The 23,667-nt window shown below is 40.6% G+C and overlaps 1 protein-coding gene across 2 annotated transcripts in view; it reads right to left on the bottom strand.

The window, feature by feature from the left end:
• Nucleotides 1-23,667, bottom strand: part of LOC138007013 (fibrocystin-L-like) — an 86,202-nt gene that overhangs the window by 47,131 nt on the left and 15,404 nt on the right. For both annotated transcript variants that reach the window (XM_068853679.1, XM_068853680.1), the window contains 16 exons: nt 23,572-23,667; nt 22,462-22,736; nt 20,827-21,078; nt 20,187-20,268; nt 16,592-16,882; nt 16,062-16,399; nt 14,819-15,113; nt 12,792-13,091; nt 11,830-12,107; nt 9,544-10,633; nt 7,964-8,028; nt 6,881-7,493; nt 4,731-5,560; nt 3,012-3,687; nt 1,518-2,096; nt 605-1,084 (listed from right to left, as the gene is read on the bottom strand). The exon at nt 23,572-23,667 is cut by the window's right edge and continues 3 nt beyond it. In XM_068853679.1, the coding sequence (XP_068709780.1) occupies nt 605-1,084; nt 1,518-2,096; nt 3,012-3,687; nt 4,731-5,560; nt 6,881-7,493; nt 7,964-8,028; nt 9,544-10,633; nt 11,830-12,107; nt 12,792-13,091; nt 14,819-15,113; nt 16,062-16,399; nt 16,592-16,882; nt 20,187-20,268; nt 20,827-21,078; nt 22,462-22,736; nt 23,572-23,667 (6,540 nt within the window). The remainder of the gene's footprint in view (nt 1-604; nt 1,085-1,517; nt 2,097-3,011; nt 3,688-4,730; nt 5,561-6,880; nt 7,494-7,963; nt 8,029-9,543; nt 10,634-11,829; nt 12,108-12,791; nt 13,092-14,818; nt 15,114-16,061; nt 16,400-16,591; nt 16,883-20,186; nt 20,269-20,826; nt 21,079-22,461; nt 22,737-23,571) is intronic.

The following is a 23,667-nucleotide window of genomic DNA, read 5'->3' as shown; positions in this document are numbered from 1 at the left end:
CAATGATAATGTTGATAAAACCTTAGAGAGTCTTTTATTATGGCGGAAGATCTTAGAAATACCTATATTATTCAAATTTTGTGTTTTTCAGACGGAAAAAAATTAATGAGATCCATGCGATGTGATTGGACGAGGAAGCTGGCGTGCAGCGGGCTGGATCCGCCCTCATACCTGGCTCAGATTTGGCCCCAAGTCAATTGTTCGATTAGTTTGTGCATAATAAAAAAACTGGTGTCTTATTTTCACGGTTCGCCGGAGAGCATTGTTTGCTTCCTATGGCCAAGGTCTTTAGTACTGCCGGAGATCCGCAGATCGCACATCTTTTCGTCGACGCCCTAGCTCTTTAGGAATTTCCGCCAAAAATCTACCAAGTTTACTATGTAGTCCCATTGAAACACGGACACTTATCCCAATTTAACCAGACCAATATTTGATTATGATATTTTTCCTATATTTTCACTTAACATATAGAGGTAACTGGTTGCCAGTTGGTTTAATACGAGTCTCAAGTGTCGAACTAATCAAACACCCTATCAATTGCTCCCAAAATCAGGTCACTTTAGGCCATTTTATTCTAAATTACACCTATGCATGCATTTCTTACCCAATGAAAACGCCTGTCCCGCCTTACGGACTTCAATGTAAGACAGTCTACCAGTTACCAGACCCATACTCATGCGTCTTGCGTTGATCATAATCTGGGCACCAAACTGTCCGCTTTCCTTCTCTCCGCCATATCGGCCCCGGAAACAAGTCTGAACTGCAAACATCCCTGGATCGAATCCCTCGGAACATTCCGGAATATTTTTGGAATATCCGTCGTCTTCCGATCCTTCAACGACTACATTCCGAGTAAGAAGTCCGACCTCTGCTCGTGTCTCTATCCGCCTTCCAGCGATGTTCTGCACAATAGAAATGTGTTTATATTTAACCGAAGGGTTTACGCCCAGGGTTCGTCCATCATCGGACACGCTGGTTATAGTGAACTCTTCGTTTTGTGCTGGACTTCGGCTTGTGGAAGCAAGAACTATCTGGTCGCCAACACTCCATGTCACTGCCTGTTTCAAAATTAGCTGGTTATCACCTTGGGATAAGAGAACAAAGCATCGGTCACGTAAACACTCGCACGCAAATACGCAATGACGGACGCACCTCTCTCGCGTAAGCTGAGAGAGAGAATGAGAGAGAGCGTATTTATACCGTACAAGATGTTACGAAGAAGTTATAATAACAATCAAAGACAAAGACAAATGAAAATATAGTAACTGGTCACCAAAATAACTTAAAAGCTAAGCTAGTTGGGTGGCTGCTGCTTATTGACTTGCTAACTGCATTTGGGCTTCAATTCTTTTACTGTAAAGCCAAAACGACTGCAATCAAGAGTCCTAATAACTTCAGACGTTTTTCACTAGGGATTAATTTTGTCGTTAGATATAGATCCGACTGAGTTAAATTTATTCAGCTTAAAGTGGATATTCTGATTGCCTCATATTCAGGTAACCGAGTTTCTTACAAACCTGGTACAGCTGTCTGAGTCAAATGTGTCCAAGTGACGGGGACGACCTTGCCATGCAAATCTAAGGTCCCTTGTCTCACTGCCAGCACTTTAGTTCCAAATATAGGCAGTAGCTTGTCATGTATGTTACCATGCAACACGATCTTAGCTTTGTGTTGAAAGGGCTTCGTCTCCGTGCCAACCTGGAGCCTCCCACCGTCAACAATTAGAATTTTCTCAGCGTTGAGGGTGACATCTTTTTCCTCGAAAATCAACTCTCCTCTGATAACAAGAATTGTGAGCACTGGAGTATCCTCGTCTAACAGAATTGTTTGTCCTTTCAAGATTTGCACACCTTCTCCTTTGCCAGGCGGGTCCTTGTAACCCCATGTGTACGGCGAAGACCAAACGTCGATGTACCAAAAATCTGCGTGGTCCTGGGTCGCAAAACCGAGATTCTCAACTTCCACTCGTACCTTGGTTTTGGTGGTACCTCTAATAGGCCCGGTTACACAGCGGATCTCGGTTTGAGAGAAAGAAGTTATTTTACATGGGATTCTAGCGATTGTGACCTTGTTTCCACCTTGCTTTGAACTGAATCCTGAAAGAGTAAACAGCCATTAAATTATTATTATTAACATTCCGCTTGAGCCCGGAATTTCTTCATCGTCATTATCATTTATCAATGATACATCAAAGGACAATGGCCATCGACAGTCATCAATAGAACACGGAGTCCCTTACACAGGTCGACATTCGAGCGTTTAACCTCCCAGCCATGATATATCAAAGAGAACAGACCACAACACCGGGAACGCCATGCCCTGCACTTTGCGAATATTGTGTCGGTTCTTTTACTCGTCCCATGGAGCTATGACTATCCAAGGTAGTGAGACGGGCCTACAGTTTATCTTCCTTATCTGAGAAGAATAGAGAGTCTAACCATTTGCAGATATCGTTATAAGGGTAGCACTTCACCCTCAGTTATTTAAAAACCCTGATTGTTTATCCGGCCGGAATTTTGATCCCACGATCTACCCCACAGTGGTCCGATGCTCAACCAACTGAGCCAACCGGTCAGCGAAGGTCGGTCAACTTGTTAAATTCCTCATCTTACTGCGGTGATCTTTCTAACTTACATTTCAAGTTGCACGAAGACATTAACCAGCCACGTTCCAAATTCATATTGCATGCGTGACACAGAACACATATGCACTTTCTATCCTGTTCAAGTACGTCCCAATTGCTAAAAAGGGACTTATAAGAATGACCTTTAACGCGGAATAATCAAATACGCGAAGTGAGGAAAAGCGGGACAGCAATTGCGTTAGCTACTGATTGGTTGCATCATGATATTCAGATTAACCACCACGTTAAAGAAAGGGAGTGAACTGCAGCGTCGCTAAGCGTTCTTTTACTTTTACTGTACTTATAATTATCCTTCCTGGGTGTGATATCTTGGCACGAGAATTAACGCCATAACCTTTTTACTTGCAAAACTCAACTTAACTCTTACCGTTTCCTGTAATGGTTATCTCCACCCCACCTCCTGTGCCACCACGTAATGGGCTCACTGAAGCAATGCGCGACGTAAGAGACTCTTGATACGTAAACAATCCAGCACTAAAGGAAAACAACTTGGAATTTTGCTCAACAGAAACGTAGCATGGCACATCGGGGTTATCTTTCGTGCCTGTATAAGCAGGAACCTCACAGTAGATCTCACTGAATGAGCTGTTAATTGTCCCACAAGGGTTGCCGCATATTTTGATTACAGCTAATGAAGAAAATCCTTGACCTTTAATAGAAATAATTCGACCACCTCCAAATCCACTGATGTTTGGTGAAATGCTATCAAAAGACATTTCGTGTTCAAATGTAACTGGAGTGTCAGTTGGATAAGCAGCCAATCCTTTGCCCTTCACGTGCAGAATGACGTCAAAAACCCCTGCAGGCTCATTTTCCAACTTACAATTCAAACTATGTTCGCTGCTGTTAAGAATGTTACACATGTTGTTTGCAATTGTCACGTGCATGTTGGCAGGGTTTGAACTGAAACCGGAACCGGAAATAGCGATTATTTGTCCACCTTTTCCTCTTGAAGGAGAAACGGAAGTCACATACGGGGTTGTAAATGTGCGATAAGCGTAACGTAGACGAGGGAATTGTATGTTGTTTGCCTTTACCACAACCTGAAATGAAAACCACAATGACAAAAAATATGCACTCTTCCTTCGGTTGTCTGGGGGAAAGATCACGACATATTTGGCTGATTTAGCAACAGAACGGGAACGTCAGTGGCGACGTCGCGCGCAGCAAAACTACCAATGAGAATTTAGAATAGAGAAGAAAAGAGTGGAGTCTATTCTATTCTGAATTCTCATTGGTGTTTTTTCTGCGCGCGCCGTCGCCACTGACGTTCCCGTTCTGTTGCTAAATCAGCCTATTTATCTATCAAGACGCAAGGAAGAAAACCACGATTGACAAGACTAGCTTAAAAGGTAAAACTTAAAGGTTGATAAGAAAATTATTAAAAGCAGAAAAAAATAAGCACTCATCTTGGTTAAGCAGGCCTACTTGTTGGTTGCATAAGAAAGGTAGGAATGTTCTCGCCCTACGTCTTAACCCCTAAAGTGGTACTATGACCAAAAAATCACTTTTCCTTTTTCTTTGGATTTCAAAACTATGGTAACTGAACACTAAGTGCCCAAGTTTTAAGCCTTGATTTGACTTTTTTTTAAACTGGAATTTCCCTATTTAATGGTCCGCCATTACCAACTTTGAAATTTTGAGAGAACTGGATCGAGGAGAAAATGACGTCAAAGACTCAATAGTTTAAAAGTGCAATACGTGTGTACGCGGATGGATTAATATGCAGCATGGGAATTTCGGGCTTTCAGACTTTTAAACTCATGTCTTGCATATATAATAAGTGGCGTTTACGCGCCAAAATCTTGAGCTACTGAGGAAATGATTTCACTTTTCCTAGATCCAACCTTCTGAGGTCCAATCGGTAACTTTTAAACGCGGGTAATGGCGGACCGTGAAATCTAAAACTTACACTCAAAATAAATAGCCTTTGGATAAAAAACAAAGCTCAAAATTTTGCCATTCAGGAGTTACGCAACATTTTTTCAGAATCTCAAGATAAAAGGTTGGTTGGGGCAAATGTTTTTCCCCAGTGAAGAAACAAAAATCCATTATCGCCAAACAGACAACTCATGTCAGTAAATACCTCAAAAGAGCCCGTTTGGTGCGCCGAGGTCCTGCAAATGACTTCTGAAGAGGTAACTTTTATAACGGGACAGTTGTTAGCCCCAATTTTGACCACTGTCTGACCATCTGCTGGATCAAACCCACTTCCATTGATTGACAGCACCGTTCCGCCCATTATGCTTCCTTCAGTTGGTGTTATGCCATACACGACAGCGGAGCTTGCAATGATCGTAGATGCTCCAGCCTCAAACATGGCAAACCCTTGTCCAGCAACACGAATTTCCAACTTATGGTTTCCTGCCACAATGGGACCAACCCGACACGAAGCCGAATACTGTGACGCGGATGTTACTGTGCATGAAGTGTTACCGATTTTTATGTGCAGATCCGACTTGTCGCTTGGTAATCCCGAACCGTATATACCAATGATGATATCGCTTCCGACAATCACTGAAGGAGTAACGGAATCTACCTTTGGGGTCACCGCGAATGAATAACTGAAGGAACAACCGACAGCAGATTCACAGCTGCTTTTTAAGGCATTGACTTTCACAACGACTGGAAGCGCTTGTGAAGCATCCCAAGCAGATGTTTGACATTGAATTTCAGAGTATGAAATGGCCACAATTTTACACAAATCTGCACCAATGTAGACAGCAGTCTGTTTGCTTTCAGAGGTGAAGCCATTTCCCTTAATTGTCACAAGTGATCCCCCCATCAAAGAGCCAGTCCTTGGGAAGATAGATTGGATTGATGGCTGGAGAGTGAAGGTGGAATTCACATTTTGTTCTATTGCAATGAAGGCAAAACCTCTGTTGTTAATACGCACTGAAACCGGATGAGGTATGCCTAAAAGAGGGGAAAAAAAGACAAGTTAACATTTAAAATTTAAAGATGTCATATTTTGTACAGGTGAAGGGGCAGGTCTTGTGCTCTTTTCGGCTCAAATGAGGATTCCGTTCTAGTTTCATAAGGCAACAAAAAAATCAGTTGTTTTTCTACTCGAGACAGACTCTCTTATAAATGCCAGATGGAATAGCTTTAAGTTGAAGAACACTACTGCTCACACGAGAGTTTGAACCGGCGATGACCGTGCGATTGCGCTGCTACAACAACTGCGCTACCAAGCATTGCAGTTCGGCGTACATCATAATACGGTTTTCACTGAGGTAGACAAAGAAAAATAAACTGAGGCATATTGTTACGCGTTTTCTGTCCTATCACCGGCTGCATCCCTTTGTGTTGTGTCTGCTTCGTTTGAATGTCTGCTCCTATGTCAATTTTCACTTCCAATTGTTTTTCTTTTTGCCCGTCACGTTATTCCAAACCACTATATAACAAATGTACGAAACAATGATTCCACCGGCGAACCATTCGCTTCGTTACTCTTGAAAAGAAATGATGGGATTTTTTTTCCACCGGTGAGCCTTCCACAACAGACCCTTCTCCAAAATAGCGGCAACGGAAAGAAAAACTGATACCAGAAATAGAAGGAGCACCTTTACTAGTACCCCTGAAAAGTTTCAGTCTATTAAGTGTTATATCAGCTGAGAAAATGTAAGTTGAAATTTGACAAATTTACAGACGTTTGTATGACTGGGGGTATACGCCATACCAGTCATACAAACGTCTGCAAATTTTTCATTTTTCAACTTACATTTTCTCAGCTGATATTACACCTGATATGCTAAAACTTTGCAGGGTTACTAAAGTCAAGGTGTTCTTTCTAGTGCTGGTATACGTTTTTTATTTTAACTTATTTTAATTTTTGGCCGCCATTTTGGAGAAGGGTATATAGAGGACAACGGAGACATCAGCGAAAACGGCACTCTAAAAATATAACTTAGCGCTATCGCAAGTATTTCGCGATTATTCCGTGTTGTTCACCATGGAAAACACAGGCGAACTATCCTGTAACCTGGATGGGTATGAACAGTTTTAAAGTAAAAATAGCGGAAAACTGAATGAACCGTGCTCATTGTTATATGTTCACGTTGCCGTCAAAACCTAAAATTTGGTGATTTAATGTAGTTTATTTTTTTGTTGAGTAAGGCAAAGAAATGCACCGAAATTCGTGCTTTTTTGACCAATACGATTTTTGCTTTCTGGTGTCATCGTTGTTGTAGCCATCGTCTTTGCTTAAACTCCCGAAAAACACGCCAGTCTTACCTGCTGCCAATTGACGTTCAGCTGTTGTCACCAAGCACGTGATTTCATTCTCAGAGGAGTTCTGAACTGCACAATCATGTGATCCTATCTTTACTTCGTTGAAACACTTCTCATTTCCAAAGCCAATGCCGTTTATAGTAAGAATGGTTGAATTTTTTCCCCTGTTCGGACTAATCGACGTTACTTTCGGCGTGCTGCATTTCCCAAACGTAAAACGGAAGAAAGCCTTGTTGCTTGGCAGCAGGTCTGCACCAGCGCAGCTTGTTATCCCACTGGTAACGCCTGACAGACAATCACTGGAACTAGAATGTGATTGGCTGTTATCAGATTTGTTATATGGAGCAGTAAAACCTCCTACTTGCACCTTAACATCAAAGGCATCAGTTTTCAGATCGTTGACAATGACTCTTCCTTTCATGTTTATAACCCCGTGAGGATCTACTGGCCCGCTAGAATAGAAGTATGTGCCTGCCACGTTAAACTGAGTTTTGAAGGCACCGTTTCCACTGCGGCTACTCTTAAAACCTTCTCCATCATACACTGTGCTGATGGAGTCACGTGTCTGATGCACACCAAAGGTCAGGCCAGTCAATTCAGCACTTGTCCATTTCCACTGAAAGATACACAAATAAATTGAGATTAGAATATCCTAACACCGTCAGAGTTTAGGCAAAGGTGACCACAAAAGCAATTACAGCGTCAGTTAGTCTATCACCAACGCATTCGCCTTAAATTTGCGTTTACAATTTAGTGCATTTCATTGTAGTTTACCGCGTTTCTCAAAATAACAAAAAATTAAGGTCTTGCTAAAAACTGGTGAAAAACACGTGAAGATGTTATATATGTGAATTGTTCGTAACTTCAACTTTTTCCCTGAAAATAAAGTAGTGGCATGATTGCACGAGTTGGAATTTAACTGACTTAATTATCAAAATACAAACCATAAAGTGGGTTGTTTATTCAGTTGATAAAATATTACAGGTGGAGCTTTATGGACGTTGAAAGTCGTAAGTGGCTCACACTTCGACTTTTTTACAAAAACGATCCACCAAAGACGAAATTTATCCAAACTATGTCACTAACCTGGACAAAGTCCCCAACATTGATGACGACTGTTTGCGGATTCCATGAATAACCAACACCGAACTCTGATGAAAGAAGGGTTAAAATTTGAACTTTTGAATAAACACACTTAAGTTTTCTAGAACAAATCTTAAGCATGCCCAGAATGTTTTTTTGAGCGCTGATATACGATTTCTCTTTGCTATTGAGAAACTGACTTTGTTTTTAGATGCAAAAGCTGCGAACAAAATCGCACGCTACATTTAATCGTGGCTACTATAAAAGTAACTCATTGTTTCGTGGAACCCTTACTCCCAAACGTCCCTCCTAAATGCTGCTCCTCATGTACGAATAGACATCTGCACTTAACCTTAGCCAAAAATAACGCTAACTTTCGCCCTTACCTTTTTCTTGAAAATAAGTCTTAGAGCAAAGGCTTAGACTTAAACGGACATTTTGTGTTGGATGTCAAATTGGGTGTGCATCTAATTATTTCTGGACATAAGTGACGTCCCAGGGAGATACAAGTAATTGGAAGAGAAGAGCTTTCAAGGGAGCTACGAGACGGTTGGAGGTTCGACAGGCTGATGTTCGCTTCAAGCCAAAAACAGAAACAAAATAAATAAAACATCACTATTCATCCCAAAACGGTGATGACCTATACAAATAACTCTCTCCAACGGATCAACAGATGCTCTGATATTTCACATCCTAAGGTGGTTTACTGCAGTTTATTTTATATATACTGAGATTTTCGCATCAAATTTTTCTGTGTGAAAAAGCGTTTCGGATTTTACTTCGATCGCGACCAATCAGAGAGGCCAAAGGAGTTTCTCACACGAGAAAAAATCGTTTCGTCCAATCCCAAACCACGGTTTAATTGTCGCGGGCTTTTTCTCGATAATCGCAGTCATTACAGTACCGTCTCAAACGAACAACAGAAAAACATGTCTTTGACGGGATTTTCACACTCGTTGGTTTTGTATCAGAAATCTCACTCGTTCGCTGCGCTCACTCGTTCGATTTCAGATACTTCACCAACTCGTGTGAAAATCCCGTACGCACGCGCTTTCCATGAAGTAATCTCTATTTCCGAAGAAAAAGATCACGATTTTGAAATCTGTAAATTAAAGCAAAAGGATGTCTCTTCTGAATTGTTAGTCACTGCAATTGATGTAAAATGTAATTTTAGCTGACAAATAAATGCAAATCAGGGGAAAATACTAAAAATAGTGACCGAGCTCCTGGGGGACAGACTGAAAACTACACATTTCAAGGCCTTTTTCTCAAAAACTAGCCGTATGACCCCATCGTAAAATTTTGAGGATTTTCTTAGCGAGAAACAATAATCATGCATAGAAATAAATAATTAAATCTGTCAGACAGGTTTTTCGCAAATGGAAAAAACGTCGATTTTCTTCTATTTTGATAATAAATGAAATGCTGTTTGATAGATCTTTTTAAAAAAATGCTGACAGTTTCGTCTTAGTATTGTCTACCAAATCCCAAAATTTCAACTCTAGTCGTACGGCTCTCTCAAGTGGCCATGAAAATTTAAAGTCAAAATTCTGATGGAAATGTTGAAATAGTCATAATCTTACCTGGGTGACTTCCGCTATTGTCCACTTTGTACACTTTAGAAGAGGCATCAGTCTCACAAACTATTTTACTGCTTGTGCTGGAGAGGACATGACAAGGAACATGGCCCATGTTAACTGTAACCTCTGATGTGTTATCGCTGAATCCGTGACCTGTCACAGTTACAAACGTTCCCCCAAATATAGAGCCGATCCTTGGGGAGATGTCAGTCACTTCCAAAACGTACTTAAACTGAGGGGGCCTGGTACTACTTGCTGAGTCGGCAAGCACAGCGTACCCTTTGCCATCGACGAAGAGTAACACGTCATACAACCCTGGTGGACTTGCAGGCGTTGTGCATTTTATCAGCGAATCATTGTGAAGTCTCACTTCACAAAGATTAGAGCCTATATCAATAGATGGTTTTGAGACGCCAAATCCAGTCCCCTTTATAACTAACTCCTCTCCACCGCTCACGCGTCCCTCTGAGATACTAAGTGATGAAATCGATGGTGATAGATTTGATTCATACACGAATGCATTCTTCAATGATCCAACTTCCCCTCTAACCATGACATCAATGCTGGTTTGGCCTGCTGCATGAGGTGACGTAATACAGAATATCTCAGTCAAACTGACGTTCCCTACCTTGCAAATGGAACCGCCTACTTTCACTTGAGTATCACTGGATGTTTCTCCGAAGCCATCACCTCGAATAGCAACAAGCGTTCCTCCTCCAACACTCCCTTGATTAGGGTGTATTCCGCTGACATTTACTTTACAAGTGTAAGCAACATTGCTACTTAAGGGCTTCGCGAAACCCTTATTGTGTATCTTGACGATGATCTCATGCGAACCACCACTTGATTGTCCGGCGGTGCACTTTATAGTAGTTAAATTGGAACTTGTCACCTGGCATACGCTTCCACCAATAACAACGTTTACCTCTGATACGTTGACGCTGAAATGACTTCCGCTAAGGGTTATTTCCGTTCCAGAGCTCCCCTTGAGAGGTGATACCAAGGCAAGAGATGGTGTAGCAGAAGATGAAAATGTGAAAGAGCATGATCTTCCAACACAGCTTGATGGAATACTGTCTACTAATACTGTGACCTGAGAGAAATAGGAGAAATGAAATTGCTTGGATTATAGTTTTGTTACAGATGATGTCGCGAAAATAATGCTTGATTATTCATTTGCCTAAATGATGTTCTTATGGCTGTACGAAGATCGTTTTAACTGACAAAAATGCGGGTTCCCCATTGCCTTAACCACTTAGTTACGGCACCGAAAGCTATCTACCCCGCTGTTTGCGACCAGTGCCAATGAGAGTTCTTCTGCTGAGTATGTGAAACAGTGATGCGCGAAAAGCTTCCTAGGAGGTCCAGATATGAAGGGCACAGAGTTAAAGTAGGTCGAATCACAAGAATTTTACAAATCCTTCCTTGCATTGACTCTGTAAGATGATTTAGGGCAACAACCAAATATAATCATAGAGTATTATAAAACGGTTTATTTATAAGCCTCAGTGAGTCGCTTAAACCCTCCCCCTCCATCCACTTAAATCTCTTGAGGACGCACATCCGATTTGATACTCCGGCACTATCAAATGTAAAGCTTCTCCCGAGACGGTTTATTTAATTATCTCTTGAATATTTGCCAAAGAGGTCCCAATCCATCTTCAACTCAGCTCACGCTTGCAGTTCACGCCAGTGAAAGCTTAAGCACAACATGCGGTGACACGACCTATCCGCCTTTCGTTTGTCTTGCCTAAACGCGCCAGCATCACATACAATTTGACAAGAGCTAGCAAAAAGGCTGCTCACTCCATAACCTAAAAAGTGGTCTACATTTAAATGTTCCAACACTAGGCAAAGTCCCTTTTTGGCTTCTGCCTGTTTCTTCTTTGATGGCCTCATACACCGTAAGCCCTTTTAGAGACATCAATGCCAATCCGGACACTTGCTGGAGAGAACAGGACAGCCACAACACCGGGGACTACATCCCATACTCTTATCGAATAGTGTGTGGGTTCTTTAACGTCCCACAGGGAACTTATGATTTATGAGACGGGGCCTACGGTTTATAGTCGTTATCTGAGAAGACTAGAAAGTCTAACCATTTGCAGATAAAATCACGAGGGCAGCACTTTCTCCTCAGTTATTTAAAGGCCCTGAGTATTGGTCCGACCGGGGTTCGAACCCGCGATCTCCCGAATGACAACCCGATGCTCAACCAACTGAGCCACCGGTGCGCGGTGAAAAGAAACTGAAAAGAAAACACAAAAGTTAGGAGAAATTCGGTTTGACCTGTGGCTTGGTTTCTGCTACCCTCAGCATATCCCCGGGGATTGGCCTCAAAAACAGTCCACCATTACTGATTGTCCTGGCTTTGACTGAGACCATGTTTCCTGTCAGTCCGGTTCCATTGACTTCCAAAGCAGGTTGATCGCCCCCAGTTGTCGCCCACTCTACTGTCCATTTCGCTTCGGCGCATGTTCCCTCTTTACTGACGCTGACCTTCCCAATATTGAAGTTGCTTTCGAGAATGGACTTCAGTTCGTATGCCGACACGCTTGCAGGGATGTCTTGAGGACAAATAAACCAAAAAAATTCATTATCAATACTAGGTAATGTCGTTCCGAGGTTTATATAATCCTGGTATCAGTATACCGACCAAATATATTGATGGACGAGATACAAGGAGTACTCATACATTTGAGTGGATGACACCACAGACTATAGTTTGTTATTGATAGAAACAATTCGATGGTCAAACTAGGCCTCAACTTGTCAGGGTATTAATACGATCTGTGAGTACTAAAATCACATACAGGAAGATCATTTTGCTTAAATTGTGTTTTTCCTTTAATCGGTTAAACATGATAAGAGTTCGTCAGGTCCAAAAAGATCTTCCAGCAAATAAATACAAGAAGAATAAGGAAACAAACAGGAAAGAATTAAAAAAAAAAGTGAAATAAAATAATCTGTTATGTGTTTTTTAAAACTCTTTTAATCTTAATGGTGGCACCAAATAAAAACATGCCAGTTACGAGTTGTTTTGATTGTGATCATCAGGGCAGAGCAGTTATTATGATAAACGCTTTTCTTTTAAATATGAAAAAATCTAATACGCTTTGAAAAATGCTCACTTTCAACACTCGGAAATGGCCTGTTACAGCTGAATTGCTTCCAACTGACAGCCAAACCAACAACTCACAATTGAGTGATTAAAATACAAATTCTGAAATGAATTATGCGTTGTGAATTACCATTGATTTTCTCGTTTTCAAGGTGAAGGTCAAACACTCCACCAATCGGAGGAGAAGCAGCTTGTTTACGTGATATCAGTATCTTGGTGTTTTCTGAACCGTTGATCGGTTGAAACATAGCTTCATCAGATGATGCGTTGCCGCTGACCACTTCTGCTCCAGCAATCTGGAATAAGTCAATCCCAGTCCCACAGGAAGCGGGTGTCAGTGAAACAGACCAAACACTGCGTCCCAATTTTTGAACACTTATGGATTGGATGATGTTACCACCAGGCTCAGCTGCAGGGAGCATTCTATGCACTAAGAACAAATAAAAAAGGTGAAAATTGACAAGAAATTATAATTAATAACATAAATAAACGGTGCATTCCAAGGTCTCACTTCAGGTGACTAACAAAATAATCATGATCACGGGAACGGCGGACTTTCCCCCTCCTTCCGTACCAACTGAGGCATTTTTCTGACATAAATCACGTTTTCTTTCCATAAGTAATCTTCATTATAATATGGGACAAGAGTTTAACCGGGAAGATGAGAGGTCCTTACAGGGTCATGGAAGAAATACTCTCACTCTCGTATTTGGCAAAAGTAGCTACCATTTTTCCTTACCATTTGACTCTGAGAGTACTTCTTTGCAGATGAAGTTACTCAATTAAGATTACCGCCTAAACATGGCCGCTCTCTCGTAAGTCTAACAATTACGTTTGAATGTCTTGAGCCTCCAAAAAGAATCCCTAGAATAAAATCGAGATCACGATGGTACATGGGAGAGTGTTTACGGAGCGGAGAATAAGAAGACCAATATGTTTTTGGCGACATCTTACACAACCAGAAATTCATCCGCCACTTTCGTATCAAAATATCGAAATTTCTGTCGTGGGACTGAGCCATCCCGGTAAGCAGAAGTGAAGAAAAAAGGAAAGAAAAGGAACTTTATTTAAGTGTCAAATCTTCTCGCGCTGTAGCACTAATTCACCTTTATCACTCGGCGGTCATTTTGGAGTCCTTGGGGAATAAAGGCTTTGTCTTTGCATTGTCTTTGCCCGTTCAGCCTCACATTGAATGAGAGGTTCGACGGGCAAAATCTTTTGTTTGGACATTGAGTGATATGGGTCTATTGAATTGGGGACACTGATAATTGAAATTAACAAATTAACGCAAATCCACCAAATGTTGGTTTTTGAGGAGAGGGGAAAACCGGGGAACCTGGAGAAAAACCTCTCAGTGCAGAGTAGAGATCCAACAAACTCAACCCACATATGACGCCGAGTCTGGGAATCGAACCCTGGCCACATTGGTGGGAGGAGAGAGCTCTCACCACTACGCCATCACTACACACCTTGAGTTAACATTTATGTCCAGGAATCCACGTTATTAGATACAGGCCCAATTTTGCCATCCAACACAAAGTGTCCCTTTAAGTCTAAACATTTGCTACCCGTTTGTGGCAATAAGGTAAGTCTAAAGGCTGGTTTTCACTGGCGACGGAGTCGGAGTCGTAGTCGGCGTCGTAAGAGCGCTTATGACCTAGTGAAAATCAAAGATCGGAGTCATAAGCGGAGTCATAAGCTCGACGGAATCGGAGTCAGAAAAATCAGAACGTTCCCATTTTCTTCCGACTCCGCTTGTGACTCCGTCGCTTATGATCCAGTGAAAACTAGATTGTCGGAGTCGGAAGCAGAAGCGAAAGAACCAACCAATCACAATGCTTGGAATCGAGTATTGTGATTGGTTTATTCTTACGCTTCTGCTTCCGACTTAAACAATGCAGTTTTAAAAGGATCATAAGCGACGGAGTCATAAGCGAAATCGGTATTCTGCTTTCGACTCCGACAGATTGATTTTCACAAGATCGTATCGCTCTGAGCTTCTGATTACGACTCCGACTCCAAATTCGTCGATCGTTCGGTCTGTACTTGAGGACTACACTTCAGAGGACACTTTTGAATTAATTAGTGAAATTGTAATCGAATCACGATCGTCTTTTCATAAACAACCATATTTACAGTTTCTGAATGGAAACCTACCCGAAACAGCATCCCGCCAGATGTAAAGATCATCAATAAACAGGTCGGATCCAGAATCACGACCCACGGTTATGCGTTCCACATACATCTTGAAACGCTCATCAGCGCTGCTACTGAGCTGGTGGTCATTTAAGACCTTGTCATAAACGTTCATGCACAGCCAATGCCATTTGTCATCAAGGATAGGAACGAACTCATAACTACGCGAAGACTGCTTATCACTGCCGGATTTATCCGTGTATGAGATCAAAAAACTAATGGTGTTTTTAATTCTTCCTCTGTACGCGAAACACAACTGCAAAAATAAAAGAAAGAACTACGTAAAATGTTGGTTACAAAGACTTACTTTCAAAACATAAACAACGGTGCCGATATTAAAATCCATCCGACATCAAAGAGCGTTGTCAGCTCACATTGTTTGCACTATTTTTTATAAGGTCTAATTTTGGGGTTGAAGCTGAGTTTTCTTATATTTTTGCGATTAAAGCCTGAAAACTTTCTTAACATATTCTTTAAGTTGTGTTTAATACTAAGTTCGACTACAAACTGAGTATGGTGGTCTTCAATGCATCATTTAATAAGAAAACAACATTGTTAATGTAACAGTTTAAAAAACGTCCCTGAGTATTTGAGTTAATAGAGTATTGAAAAATAAGAGACTGCATCCGAAAAAATCATTCCATAAACCATTTTCAAATTGTCTCAGCCCTCGATTTCGAAGCGAGTAGTCAACTCTTTTGGAACAAAAATAAAATCCGATACTCGTGAAAGACGTAACAATAGGACTAGCGTTGAAAATGAGAATGGAATGGTATAGTTCTAAGAAAATTTTCTCAGTGTTCCTTGAACATAACCGTCATGTGACATTATTGAATGTATTTAAATATGCCAATCAATGACAAAATTCTATAAAACTACATTGACTTCATTCTGAGACCTAATGCTTTTATGAAAAATTCACTATCGTAAATCATGCCAAGATAGAATAAGTTGTTGAGAGCGATAAACTAACGGTATTAGTTTGAATTATCAACATATCGTCTCAAACGTTTTTTGTGCACGAGCTTGATACAAGAGCAATAAGCAGCGGAAACACACAGCCATGGGCTCGATTTCCGTTTATTGATGACAGAGCCTGTCCTGGATTGTTAACTCTTATTCCCAACTGCTTAGTTTTTCGTTCATTTGAGGATTTAGAACGCTCTTCGTTTATTTAAATCCAAAGAACTATTGTTCAATTAACCTGTGTGTATCTTGCTACGTCGTATCCACTTAAAGTTCGTCCTGAAAGGTCTTTTGTCTTCCCGCTGTAAAAAAGGTTACCACCGAAAGGATTCTTCAAGGAAAATCGCCCACAGTATGGGCTCGGTTTGTCCACTTTTTCACCCCGCTCAGGGTCTTGCGCAGGGCGTTCAAAACCATTGTAATAGTAGGCGCGTTCAGATGGAGTACCATAATTGCAGTACCATAGCGTCATGTTTTGTAGTTGTTGCTTTATATCGTTTTCAGATGCTTCGATGTGAATTTTGTTTGACGTTCTACCACCCATTGACAGCTTAAACCAGTAGTTGCCGGGAATCCCTGCAAGGTTAAACAATTAGAAACAACATCATGATAATCGATTAACAGTATTATAGCTTGAATAAATAGAGCAGCGGTGAAACAAGTTAATGTGCAATAGTCACAGAAGACCCTTAAGACTCAAGGGTATCCGTAAGCTGCTATAATTGGAGTCTAATAAATTTTAAGAAAAAGCAAGGTATATGTGTATACCTTTCTGCAAACGAGTGATTGTAACATTCGTCGTCATATTTGACGTTTGGGAATTGGTCTGCAGCATCTTCGTGCGATCGGGATTATTAAAGTAAAACGTGATCCGAAAGGTAGAACCGTTGAATGCAGTCTTCACTTCTGTAACGTTAACGAACCCCTCATTCCTGATGTCTGTCAGGTTGTTGAGAGCGCACTGAAGGTTGCCAGCAGTCATGTTATTCAAAGTCATGCGCGGAATTGTTATTCCACCATAATTTATGGAAAACGCATCTGAACAATTGGTCGCGTTGTCTGCAAAATAAATACGAAAAGTACCTAGTTTAAAGTCACCATTAAAGTATTTCACTCAAGCTCTGTCTTACGCACCTCAACAAATCTTCCTTCAGTCTCAACATTTCGACATAGTAAGGGAATAAAGAAATTTAGTATGCACTTACCGGTACCGGAACTCAGACTCTCCAGGCCCCAGTTGTTCAAACGATGGATAGCGCTATCCATCGCTTAAATCACCCACCCAGCGGATAAACACTAGCAAAACCAATTGAGTTATCCAACTGGGGCCAGATCTATAGTCCTGTGTCTTCGCCACGACACTACAACGACGAACATGCTCAATCCAACACCGTTCTTTGCATTATTACTGGGTTCCCAGTATAGCAATCCCAGTCGAAAAATGGGTAATATCTGTTGGTTTTTTAAATTTTTATTTTTTTCCGTGTCATGAAAAGTCTTGCCTGTCACTCCCCTGCTAAGTGGTGTCTTTGTCCATAGAGTCTTCTGTGTGTATTTTGTTAGGTCTGAGGGGGCTGGGGTAATGCGTAGATTTCTCTGGTGCACACAAGAGAACATTTAATTATTAACCCGCAATGGCATCGAAAGTCATTGAAACGCGAATGGCGTTTTAGTGGATCTTCAAACAAAATATACCCACATGGAGCTCAAGAATGGAACGTCAATTGGATGAACAAGACAGGCGCTGAAAAAAGTAAATATTTGGAATCTTTAAAGCGACGAGTAATGGTCCTCGACAACCACTTCATTTTTCGCCGTTGGATCTCAAGTGAGCTTTGTTTCTAGTATTTTACTAATTGGTGTTATATAAAACACTGAACTCAAATGGTAAATTTTTTTATGAATTTAACACACATTGAAGGAATCGAACGCCTTGAATGCATCACAGTGTTTGCTCAAGTCGCATCTTAGCTGTCTGGCAAATTACATTTCCCGGTGTTTTGTACTAAACTCTGCAAAGTTAAGAAAAATTTGGAAACGTGACAGTGAAGAATTATTTGAATGAAAGCTTGTTGTCTCTTTTTTGCTTCATTATTTACGGTCAAGGTTCTTTCGAAAAGGGTTGATGTGAACTGTCAGAAATTTATTTAATTGCATATTGCATATGCGTTATGACACGGATTGTGTCTCTTGTTTGCACGTAAGCAATTGAAATAGGAAGAGTTTTTGCCTCTTATAGCAACTATGTTGTTTGTTTCAATAAAGTTTTCGCTGAAAAAGGATTTTGCGATATTTCCAGCCTTTTTAAATTTTAATATCATGTTGTTTAATTTTCGATCTTAACAAATTTGCATATCTGGGTTGAAAATAAACAGGTCTGTTGGAAGCGTGCTTGAGGTTCGACAAAATGAGCCCCAAAATCAGCAAAAAATTGAGACGCTGATGAATAATAAAGTGTGACAAATAACCTCGTCTTAAAGAGTAAATTTTTGACTTTGCAGAAATAATGGTCAACCTCAAGAGTTGGGCGATTGTGATCTTTGTGTTGAATTCGCACATTTCTTGTCAAACTTTATAACACTTGAAAGAAAAAGAAAACAAAAACCTTTTATCTTGCCATCATTTGACACAGATGCTTCACTGTTTCGCGAGTAAACACGCCGCGGTAACTTGATCACGGCGCCCGCTGAATTCGATGTCACTTTCGATTTTGCGATTTGCTTGTGCAGCCAAAAGTACAATAACAACAAATCGAACGTAGAAAAAATTCCCCAAAATGTTTGTCGCTGATCGTAAACGTTTTATATTCGCAGTTCAAAATTAATGTTGTTTTCATGTCGTAAATTTTATTGCTGATGGCAAAATATTTAATTCTCGATCGACCGTCCTGAAAACTTCCTTCTGCTCTTCCTAAAAACTGTGTATCAATATTTATTTACTTCTGCATCAATATTTGTTTTGCATAAAGCAAGCTAACAAAATCTGTACCTTGCTTAGTTCGCATTTGTTAGCGTTAAAATAGAATTTTCGGTCCAATGCTTCTGTTATACGAAGTGGTATATTTTTTAGGTCACCCATCCAGATACTAACTTCAGTGAACTTTTGTATTACAAAGCTGTCAGATGCTCAGACTGCACGCTTGAACTTGTGGTGAAAAGAAGTTGTGCAGGAACTTGAAAATGACCAACATGTCAACCCAGACGCCAATGTTTCTCGATTCCCTTTTATTGTCTTCAATCTTTCTGGGTTCATTACTTTGCTAGTAACCACATGTCTTCTCAGGGGGCTATTTACCTAAGACGTCCACCATTGCACTACTTAACAATTATTCGCCGAAGGAGAAGTCATTATCGGTGAATATTCACCGAGACGAAGTCGAGGTGAATATTCACCGATAGTCACTTCGCCTGAGGCGAATAATTGTTTCAGTATAAATACACAGGTGATTATTTCAAAAAAGAGAGAGAAAAAAAAAAACATTTCAACGCGAAAATCATCTTCACTCACAATGGCAAAACGACTACTGGCAGCCATTTTGTCCGTCGAGGTGATTATCGGCTGATAATCCGAGATAGCGAGCCAATGAGAGCGCGCGATTTTGTATAATCACCTGTGTATTTATACTAAAATGATATACACAATACCTAAACAATATCGTGCACTGTTAGAGCTACATATTTCGCAAGGACAACTTGAATCTCCTGGAAGACAAAACGCAGCTCAGTTGACAATATGGAATGAAGCGCTGTGTTACTGCACTACCACAGGTAGGCAATGCTTGTCATGGGCTCCTGTGCTGGTATGACTTCTGAGTGACCCCTTAAATGGTCTTAATGACCCCCTACTTGAAAAAATTGCCAGGAACGCTGCGCATACCACAGGCAACCCAGTGTACGCTCACCGAGCGTCTAGTTTGCTTTAGAATTGTATAAGTCAATTGATATCTCTGTATAATAACCAAAACTAATCCTTACCTGACCCTAATTTTTCTCTAGGCTCTATTTAGGCTCCAAAGAAATATATTCAATTCATCTGAGTGCGTATTCAATCTAGGTAAAATGAGGTTCACCAATTTTTAACCTAGATAAAAGCGGATTGAACCTGCGAACGGATTTTACCGGCAACAGATGTTTACACGTAAGTGAGTTTGCGACCAGGATTTTTAAGAACTGTGATCTTCAAAGAATACGCCAGATGTATTGGTACACCTGTACAAATTTCCAATGACTCGCGATGCTAACGTTATACTTAATCCTGCATAGGACCACTTTGCCTGGAGCAAACCTTGCAATTTCCTCTAAATTTTCCTCGTTTCAGTTAGTAAATATAAATTAACAATAATCGAAAAAGATTTCCTCGTTACCTTCACTTTGCGAACATGATACAGCTTCAATTTCTTGAACTTCAAACAGCTTGCCATCATCCCAGCTCGTAATATTGATCACCTAGAAAGGAAATTGTGTGTCTTGTTTTACTTTAGATAACACTGACTCTGCTCGCTGCCCGTTTATATCCTCAAAACGCAGGAACGTGGCGATGCTACAAAATAATGACTTCTTTACAAAACTCAGCAGCACGTTATATTTCAGTTACGGGTCCTGAGGAAAAAAAACTATCCCGGCCCGGTCAAAACTCTGGGTATGTGTGATCTGATGAATCCCTCCCAGTCTGGAACTTTTTTCCAAAGACAATTCTTTCTGTTCCTAAGACCCAAATATCAATTGCGAAACTGTTCTTTTTTGCGTATCCTCAAGAAAGGTCTTATCTTTACAAAGGTGTTTTCGGTTCTCTCATTCATTGTTGCTTAATTTGTCCAGGTAAGTGCGAAGATCGCTTCTACCTTTTGTCAAAGATTCTTCCGTCGAGATGACTGGATAGTGATATTGTAATTCGCGTTTATCCGGAAACCGTCCTTAAAAAATTAGGACAACAAATGGCTTAAATCTAGCCATCTTGGCTTCAAATTTGGTCGGTTGCCATATTCATATCTGCCAATGACTCACTTGTACTTCTGGGCGTTGGACTGAAGTCATGCTTATTTCTTGTTTTTCGTTGATTGCCGAACCAATCTGTGAGTTTACATGACGAGTTTTTTGCAGTTTCACACCGATCTTGAGGTGTCTATCTCCACCATCCTGCACGTGCAAGGCCTCTATGTAGTAACGTTTTCCTTTCTTTAGGGAGAACATTGTTGACTTCTGTTCACGGAATGCAGTCCAGCTTGTGGTTGGCTTGTAACAGGAGGCAATTTTTGCCTAAAGGAATGGGTTAAAAAAAAAAGTGTTCTTAATTTTAATGAAAGAGATTCTGTATTTATCGATAGCTCAGTGGTGGCGCATCCGAACTAGCAAATCGGGTTGTAGGTTCGACTCATGCAGGAGCTCTTAGACTTCTTCTGCGTATCCCCAAGTCACCATCGATAAATGAATATTTTCATAGTGTTCTTAGTTTTTAGTCGTCCGACTTCAATTTGTCGATGAAAAGATCCTGGAAACATGGGGCCCCAGAGCTGTCCAGTAATTTACAATCTCATTTTCCTAAAAATCCTATTGACAACATTTGGATTGCATTCAGTCATCATATCACGTAACATAATCAAGATTTGTTTGCTTTATAACTACCTCATGTACAAACACCGACGACGCGTGAAAGGACAACTGAAAAGTCAGAGTACTGGGCAGGATTCGTAAACCTACGACCTCCGAAACACCGATCAGTCGCATGCTCTTCACATTGAGCTACTAGAAGAACTCCACGCAAGCTATGGTCGTTTATCTACGTCCTGAATGGACAACGTCTAAATCATGAAGCCGTTACTGCGAGTGTAATTATTAACAAACTATCAATAAAATATCCGAATAGGCTATTTTTCATGTTTGCAGTCGAAACAACGATTAACTGAGCAGTCTTTCCTCATTTCAACACACAGCTCTGACGACGGGCCTTTATACCTCAACACCTAAGTCCTTGTCATATGATAATCATATGATTTCGATTTGATATGATAATCACATGATTTCGAGTGCAATTTGATGAACAACAGTTTGAAGGCTTTGAAAAAATTTACGAGTACTTATTTATAAAAAATTGCACGAGAAAAATCACGTGATTACTTAATAATAGACGTGAAAAATATCGAGAAACCCCGTCGTGATAAAGCAGAAGGAACGCACGCTTATCACGTAATCAAGCAAAAATTGCGCCATCGAGGGCTAGCATTTGATTGGCTATATGAGGCTTTCTTTTACCATTGAACGATTATAACGCCTGGTTTTTTTTAAGTCTTTTGCACTGAATTACCTCTTTTTTACTCTGTGTATATCATTTGCGCAACAACTGAAAATTTGTTGCGCAAGAAGGTGGTAATACGCGCAACAAACCATCTCAATTTGCAACGCAACATTGTTGCGCGACAAGTTGCACGAAAAATGTTGCCCGTATTACAGGGCCTTAACTTAAAGCAATCAAGTTCTTGTGAGGATACTAAATTATTTAATTGCATGTACAATTTTGCTATCTATGTTATATCACTAGATGATTTATTTACCGGGGCATTAGTTCTCTTCTGCACAACTGGAATTAAATCAACGCCAATTCTCCCGTTTATTAAACCTAATCCCAGGTATAGGCATCCTTACCTTAGCAGACGCTGATTCATTCAAACTGAAGTACAACTCGGCTTGGTCGTCTGCCTGAATGTAAAAAGTGTAGTTATTGTCCGAAGGAGGAACAAAGAAGCCTCGGATACGTTCACTGAATGATGCATATTCGCCGAAAGAGGATTGGGTCGGAGAAGTCGCCTCAGCGATCAACTCTGAGCGGTAGTCTTCGGCAGACGTATTTAGTCCCAAAACTGCTGATACGGTTGGCGGTCTTGTGTTCTTCCATATCTCGCGTAATAACCCACGGGAACCTAAAGTTGTTGAGGAGAAGAAGGAAGTTAGGTTTCATTGTTGTAAAAGTCCGTCTTTTCCCTATCAACGGGTCATCCAGAAGCAGAGCGGTCACCCAGTAGCTTCGTTTGACACTTTAAGCAATTTCCAGGGCCAGCAGACCCACGCAGAATAAGGAATATTGCACCCTCCTCGTTACCATCTATTAGTTAAAAGTTCCAAGAACGCTTATAAACCTTCACTAAAGAAACAAAGTATGGATTTCCAAAGGGTTCAAGCAATCCCCTTTATTATCCCCATACCAAAAAATGTATTTCGATTAGCATAATAACAACTGAAACGAATTACTCTTGTTTGAAGTTGCGATTCTTCGTTGTATTGTATCGACTCTTTAGACTCTCTCTTGCGTTTGGTTGGGGAGAGGGAAGAGTTGAAAAAGATTAACAGGTGTTCATTTTTCCATGAATCATTTATCACTCCATTTTAAATAAATATACAAAAATTTGGTTTATCAACGGAGTTGATAATGTAAATTGACCACCGTACAGAGATTCTAAAAGCTGACGTTTCGAGCCTTAGCCCTTCGGATTCGCTCTGACGAAGGGCTAACGCTCGAAACGTCAGCTTTTAGAATCTCTGTACGGAGAATCTCTGTACGGTGGTCAATTTACATTATCAACTCCGTTGATAAACCAAATTTTTGTATACTACTTCCCCACCGACGCAGCACCACAGTTTCTTTAGAAACTACCCCTTCATTCATTTAAATAAATATAGTTCGTCCATTATTCTCTCCCCCATAAATCCACAACTGCTGAAGATCAAGAGTTTGCGCAGTCGTGCAGAATACCTTACCTGGATACACGTCAACATTTTCTGACAAGAAAGGAGGAGCTTCACCCGTTTGACATGTAATTGTGTCATTTTGTAGAGACAGTATTTCACAAGGTA

Source organism: Montipora foliosa, chromosome 6 (genome assembly GCF_036669935.1).
Source record: "Montipora foliosa isolate CH-2021 chromosome 6, ASM3666993v2, whole genome shotgun sequence".
Taxonomy (NCBI): Eukaryota; Metazoa; Cnidaria; class Anthozoa; order Scleractinia; family Acroporidae; genus Montipora; species Montipora foliosa.
This window is presented reverse-complemented; position numbering and strand designations above follow the sequence as displayed.